Below are 7,190 nucleotides of genomic sequence, written 5' to 3'. Positions count from 1 at the left end.
TCCCAGCTACTTGGGAGGCGGAGGCAGGAGACTCGCTTGAGCCCAGGAGTTGGAGGTTGCTATGAGCTGTGCTGCCACAGCACTCTGCCCAGGAGGACAGCTTGAGGCTCTGTCTCGTTAAAAAAAAAAATCGAAGTGAACTGAAATTATCTATAGAAGTTCTGCGACATCCTTTCAAATAACTGGAAACACGTCAAGATGGCAAACCAACATAGGGCGAGAGGTCTTTGCTTTAAGGAACGTTTCACTAGATCAGGGGGCCAGGACTTTCCTCCCACGTGAGCACAGAGACCACATCTACCAAGCTGCAAGCAACAGGCTTTTTTTTTTTTTTTCCAAAAAGAAAATGAGTTTTAAAAAAATTAGACGAGCCTGCTAAAGCTTGGATCCTCTAACAGCTCCACCAAACCCGGGAGACCGGGTCAGGGCTGTGCGTGAGCGATTCCGTCTCCTCAGGCCCGCCCCGCAGCTCACCCTGCCCGCGGCCGCCTTCCCTCTAGCCCAGGAAGTAACCGCCGTGGGCAACTGGCGCCGCTCCCGCCTCTGAGGCGAGGAGGGATGGCGGCCCCGGGCCTCCCTTCTAGAAAGATGCAGGCGGCCTCCCGCGGCTCGCCCCCGGCTTCGCCCTCCAGGCAGGGCCTTTGCACCGCTCCCTTCGCCCCTCCCTCCGGTGGGGAAACCGCCAATTCCCGCCTCCCAGCGGAAAGCGGGAGAAGCGCGGGTTTTCTCGCCGCCCCTCCCCCACCAGGAGCACCATGGGCCCCTGAGGAGGCCGACGCCGGGCAGCCCCTCGCCGAGGACGGCCGGTTCTCGACCCCATTCCTCACGGGGGCAGGGGGAGAGCTCCCCCCAACCCCCGCAGGACGCGGTGGAAAGCCTGCCGTCTTCCCCCTAGCAACACCATCCCGCCGTGCGCGCAGGGAGCCGAGGCCTCCCCCGCCCACCTCCACAGCCACGGCCCCACACCCACTAGGCTGGGACTGCGCTTCCCGCCGCTCGGATGACCAAACAGCCTCCCTTTTCCTCAGCAGGTGAGCGGCGTCTGTAGCCCGCCGACGTGGAGGTGGGGGGCAGGGACGTTCCCCGTCAGCACCTCAGAAGCTAGAAACGGCGCTTCTCCCACCAGGGCGTGGGCCTCCCAACCCCTCAGCGCGGCTGACGGCGTACGCTGCCCCCTGGAAGAAGCAACAGGCTCCCCCTCCCCTCCCCCTCCTGGCCGAGTACCGCCGACCCCCTCTCGTCCCTCCCGCTCTTCACCTCCAGAAGCCGGGCCAATGCCTGGACGAACGACTGCGTCTCACTGCGCCCCCTGCGCAATTTTATCGCCCCCTACCCGACCTCCCCCACCGGGAGTCAGCCAAGCCAACACCAGGGGGAGGGAAAACAAACAGTGATTGGCAGGAAACTGCTCCGCCTCTAGAGGGTTGCGCCCCACGCAGCGCCGCAACCCCGCCCACGCACCGCCCCCTCCCTATTGGCTCCGCCTTTTCCCGCCTCATCGACGCGTTCGACTCTCTGCTGCTCCTGACTCTCTCTGGGACACTGCCGGGCGGAGAGAAATTCAGGCCGAGCAAGTCGAACGACGAACTCAGCTGATGCAACCTAGTTCGACTCGCTTGACAGTCCCCTGCACGCGGCGGCGAGGACTGAGGAAGGGACACGGGTGCCGGGCTGAGCGAGGGGAAGCAGGGGTTGCGGAGCCATGGGGGATACTCCCAGTCCTGAAGAGAAGCTACACCTTATCACCCGGAACCTACAGGTCAGGCCTGAAATTGGAAGTGTGCCGCTGGGGTCTAGGAACCCTAGTTTCAGTGATTCTGAGCCCCATTACCGGGTCCTAAATGTGGGGGTCGGGGACTTCGTGCTGGGACAGCCCCCCTGAGAGAGGCTTCATCCCCTCACTGCTAGTCGTTCAGTCAGTCAGTCAAAGCAGATTTCTGGGTTCCACAAACGTCCCAGTGGGATCACCTCTTGGATGTAGTTACCTTGTGTGTTGGAGCCAGAGTTTGAATCCAGAACTCCCAACCCACCCACCCTTTTATGTGCCAGGCTCTGTGCTAAGCTCTGGGGATGCGTGAGGACTCCGCCTTCCCAGAGCTTGTCTGGAGGGCATCAGACGTTAAAAAATGACGCATAATCCAAGCCATTACTGTTGAAACAAGTACGTGGAGCTTTAAAAAGAAATGAGAGAAGGGAAGGCTTTCCTGAGGATAGAGGATCACCCCTTCACTCCATATGTCTTCCTACTTTTGTCAGAAAACTGCAGGAGTAGCAGTTAGCCAAAGGGAGAATGGAAGAATGATGGCGGAGAACATTTCAGATAGAGGAAACAGGAAACATCGTGGTTCAGAGAGTGGGAAAAGTCCAAATGAAGCATTTCCTTGCCTCCTTCAGTCTATTGTCACTTTAGCAAGCATGAGACCTTTTCTGACCACTTTATATAACAAACCCTCTGCCACCGTAAATGTCTTATCCCTTCCTCTGCTTTTTTTATTCCTCCGTAGCACTGATAATGCATTTTACTTGCTTATTTGTATAGGAGAGAGAGGCAGGGACCAAGTCATGAGGGCCACAAAGGCTTTATTCTACAAGCACAGCTTAATACTGGGCTTTATTCTGAGAGCAATGATACATCAATTGGGCCACAACTTGTTTTTTTTCTTTTTTGAAATATAATTTACATAAATTCATGCTTTTTAAATGTACTTTTTTTTTGAGAGTCTCACTGTGTTGCTCTCAGTAGAGTGCCGTGGGGTCACAGCTCACAGCAACCTCAAACTCTTAGGCTCAAGGGATTCTCTTGCCTCAGCCTCCAAAGTAGCTGGAACTACAGACACCTGCCACAACGACAGCTATTTTTTGTTGCACTTGTCATTGTTGGTTAGCTGGCCCAGCCGGGTTCGAACCTGGCAACTTCAGTGTATGTGGCTGGTGCCATAACCACTGTGCTATGAGTGCTGAGCCAGAAGTGTACATTTTAATGGACTTTGGTATATTCTCTAGGTTATGAAACTGTGTTCTTAGTGGTTGTGCACCATTATCTAATTCCAGAACTTTTTTTTTCTTTTTAAATATATACAGGATCTGGCTTCTTTGCCTGAGCTAGGATGCAGTGGCATCATTATAGCTCACTGCAGCCTCAAACTCCTGGGCTCAAGGGGTACTCCTGCCTCACCCTCCCAAGTAGCTGGGACTACAGGGAAGCACCACAACTCCCGGTTAATTTTTTTCTTATTTCAGAACATTTTCATCCCCCTAATAAAACATGTACCTGTTAATAGTCACTACCCATTACCCCCAGGCCTAGGGGAAACTAGTCTACTTTCTGGCTCTGGGTATTTGCCTATTCTGTATATTTCATATAACTGGGATCACACAATTGTGGAGTTGGATTGTGAGGTGGCAAAATCCCCACAGCCCATGAGGTGCGTTCAAGGAACAACCCCCCAACTGCTTCTCCTCCTTTCTTAAAACAATAGTCCTTTCTCTTTGCTCCCTTAGCCAGAAGTCACGAAGCTTCTGTATACTTTACTATCTTGCCTAAAAGCACATAGCCTTCTCTTCCTAAAGTTAATCTTTACCTCATATATTATTATTTCCCCTCAACCTTGTAAAATAAGAATATTCCCACTGGCTTTCCTTGCTGATTTGTAACATTGTTAATATAAGAAACCTTGTTTGGGTACTAGATAAATAAAACTGTTCACACAGTTGGGTGCTGGCTGTCCTCATCAGCTCCGGGAGACCTCCTGATCCCATCTCTTTATCTGTTGTTGTGCAACCTATGTCTCTTATGTGATTTATTTTCTCCATTCCTCGCCATTTTCCCTCTGGTTCGTTTACTCTTTGCGAAACACAGTATGTACCCTTTTGCATCTGATGTTTTTGCACTTAGCGTAATATTTTCAAGGTTCATCCATGTTGTTGGGCCTTATCAGAACTTCATTCCTTTTTATGGTTGAATGATATCCCATTGTATGGCTTTACCACATTTTGTTCATCCGTTTATCAGTCGATGGACATTTGAGTCAATGGACATTGTTCCTTGTAGCTTGATCTTAACTAGAGATTTTTGCATGCTTCCCCTTGCCTTTGTGTCCTAGCCTCTCTCCATAGCATAGTGTTAGATGGGGATAAAGGATTTATAAAGGTAATGGAATGGAATTGACTTGCTTTTTTTTTTTTTAATAGAGTCTTACTTTGTCACTCTCAGTAGAGTGTCATGACATCATACTCCACAGCAACCTCAAACTCTTGGGCTCAAGTGATCCTCTTGCCTCAACCTCCCAAGTAGCTGGGACTACAGGCATGCTCCAGCATGCCTGGCTAGTTTTTCTATTTTTAGTAAAGATAAGGTCTTCCTCATGCTGAGGCTGTTCTTAAACTCCTGAGCTAAAGCAATCCATCCAAATCTGTCTCCCAGAGTGCTAGGGTTACAGGCCCAAGCCACCATGCCCCTGCTTGTTTTGTTTTGTTTTTAGGACAGAGTCTCACTCTGTTGCCCCAAGCAAGGTCCCATGGGTTCATAGCTCACAGCCAAACTCTTGGGCTCAAGTGATCCTCTTGCCTCAGCCTCCAGAGTAGCTAAGACTTTAGACTTATTTTTCTGTTTTTAGTAGAGATGGGATCTCACTCCTGCTCAGGCTGGTCTTGAACTCCTGAGCTCAAGCAGTCCACCCACCTTGGCCTCCCAGAATGGGTAGGATTGCAGGCGTGAGCCACTGTGCCAGGAGAGTGTGGTAAAAGGAGACTGTTTTAGGGACAGAGTGAGAACAAAAAATATTCAATTTAGCAACTTGGAGGTCCTGTATAAACTTAGCAAGAATATGTGTGATGCTGTATGGAATTCTCCTTGTCTCCCATTCCCATTCAAATTGGAATGGGAGATAAGGAGATGGAGAGCAAAAGAAAGGACAACTATCTCAAGAAGGAGAGTTAAAGGTAGCTGGAAGGGAAGATGCAGGTAGGGACATGCCTCACTCCTCTAACATCAGTGTGGTTTCATGGGAGTGACAATCACTAGTAGCAGCACCTACTTAGGTTGGCTCTCAGCACTGAGAGCATGGCTGGACCTCCTTGCTGGCTCTGAGCCTGTACCCTTAGTAACACTTGGCCTTTGTTTTCCTTGTCACAGGGTAAAGGATGAGCAAGGTGGGACACCAGCATTAAACCAACTCTTCTGCTTCCACAACAGGAGGTTCTAGGGGAAGAGAAGCTGAAGGAGATTTTGAAGGAGCGGGAACTTAAAATTTACTGGGGAACAGCCACAACAGGCAAACCACATGTAGCTTACTTCGTGCCCATGTCGAAGATTGCAGACTTCTTAAAGGCGGGATGTGAGGTAAGAAGTAATGCAGCATGACAATGGGGAATGACTATAGGAGAGACATGAAGGGCAGGGGTAGCTGGGAGAGGTAGTTTGGAGGTACTTGGACAAATTCACATTTTGGTGGTCCCTTATCCCTGTATCCAGGTGACAATTCTGTTTGCGGATCTTCACGCATACCTGGATAACATGAAAGCCCCATGGGAACTTTTAGAACTCCGAGCCAGTTACTATGAGAATGTGATCAAAGCAATGCTGGAGAGCATTGGTGTACCCTTGGAGAAGCTCAAGTTTGTCAGAGGCACTGACTACCAGCTCAGCAAGTAAGTGCTTGATCCTCCACTCTCCTTGTGGCTTCTAGTAATTACAGGCCTGGGGAGTCCAGGCGCTATTTAAATTTGGATTAGAAGCTGTTTGGTACTACCTGTTAAGAACCACTGAAAAATTTATATCCTTTGTCATTTTAATTTATCCATCAAAAATATACTGATGAGGCTCGGCGCCTGTGGCTCAATCAGCTAAGGCGCTAGCCACATACACACCTAAGGTGGTGGGTTCAAATCCAGCCCGGGCCCACCAAACAACAATGACAGCTGCAACCAAAAAATAGCCTGGCGCTGTGGCAGGCGCCTGTAGTCCCAGCTACTTGGAAGGCAGAGGCAAGGGACTCGCTTGAGCCCAGGAGTTGGAGGTTGCTGTGAGCTGTGATGCCACGGTACTCTACCCAGGGGGACAGCTTGAGGCTCTGTCTCAAAAAAAAAAAATGTACTGATGAGCCAGGTGTGATAGCTCATTCTACCAACCCAGAGATTTTATTTTAACTTTTAATCTATAGATAATTATGGCGCCTCTAATATAAGATAAGCAGTGTTCTGGGTATAAAAGTAAACCAAAACAAAAGTCCCTGTCCTAATAGGGCTTACTTTTAGCATGGGAAAACAGACAGTAAACAAGTTTTATCTATGTGTGTGTGTCTACATATATAGAAAGATCAGTAGAACCTCAATAGTTGACCACCTCCTTAAGTTGACATAATTTTCATAGACCAGACATACACTCAGTAGAACTTATGTTGACCACCTCCATATGTCAACCAGTTTGTTACAGTTCCTTGGGCAGTCAACTTACAGAGGTTCTACTATGTGTATATATGTGGTATGTCAGATGGTCATAGAAATACAGAGCAGAATAGGCCTAGGTACAGGAAGTCCTCAGGGAGTGGGGTTTCTGTTTAAATAGGATGGTTATGGGCTCAGCACCTGTAGCTCAGTGGCTAGGGTGCCAGCCACATACACCAGAGCTGGTGGGTTCAAATCCAGCCCAGGCCTGCCAAACAATAAGGACAACTACAACCAGGCATTATGGAGGGCGCCTGTAGTCCCAGCTACGTGGGAGGATGAGGCAAAAGAATCACTTAAGCCCAAGAGTTTGAGATTGCTATGAGCTGTGATGCCAGGGTATTCTAGAGGGCAACAAATGAAACTCTGTCTCAAAATAAATAAATAAATATGCCTCAGCGCCTATAGCCAGTGAGTAGGGCACCAGCCACATACACTGAGGCTGGCGAGTTCTAGCCCATTCTAGGCCTCTACAGAGTTTGGGATATGGGAAGGTGGCATAAATAAATAAAGCTATCTTGCTTCAGAGTCACTCGATTTTTTTCTCTATACAAAAGTGACTTTAAAAGAAGTTAGTTTTGATATATTCCCTCTTTTCTAAACACAGTAATAATAAATAAAAACATAAAAATAGGTGCCAGCCACATATACTGAGGTTGGCAGGTTTGAACCTAGCCAGGTGGCTCAGCACCTGTGGCTCAAGCGGCTAAGGCGCCAGCCACATACACCTAAGGTGGCAGGTTCGA

At 49.2% G+C, this 7,190-nt stretch overlaps 2 protein-coding genes across 4 annotated transcripts in view; one reads left to right on the top strand and one right to left on the bottom strand.

Moving 5' to 3' along the window:
- Positions 1-1,367, bottom strand: part of S100PBP (S100P binding protein) — a 41,487-nt gene extending 40,120 nt beyond the window's left edge. For both annotated transcript variants that reach the window (XM_023507771.1, XM_023507772.1), the window contains exon 1: positions 1,258-1,367. The gene's annotated coding sequence lies outside the window, so the exon portion shown is untranslated. The remainder of the gene's footprint in view (positions 1-1,257) is intronic.
- YARS (tyrosyl-tRNA synthetase) overlaps positions 895-7,190 on the top strand; it is a 36,523-nt gene continuing 30,227 nt past the window's right edge. The window contains exons 1-3 of one of the 2 annotated variants that reach the window (XM_003801258.1): positions 895-1,759; positions 5,195-5,341; positions 5,474-5,649. In XM_003801258.1, coding sequence (XP_003801306.1) covers positions 1,703-1,759; positions 5,195-5,341; positions 5,474-5,649 — 380 coding nt within the window. In that variant the 5' untranslated portion in view covers positions 895-1,702. Of the gene's footprint in view, positions 1,760-5,134; positions 5,342-5,473; positions 5,650-7,190 lie in introns of both variants that reach the window. The other variant, XM_012812379.2, reaches the window with a different exon arrangement.

The sequence above is a fragment of the Otolemur garnettii genome, unplaced genomic scaffold (genome assembly GCF_000181295.1).
Source record: "Otolemur garnettii isolate 467f Iridium unplaced genomic scaffold, OtoGar3 scaffold00204, whole genome shotgun sequence".
NCBI classification, from domain to species: Eukaryota; Metazoa; Chordata; class Mammalia; order Primates; family Galagidae; genus Otolemur; species Otolemur garnettii.
Note: the sequence above shows the minus strand (reverse complement) of the source record. Positions and strands in the feature narration are given on the sequence as shown.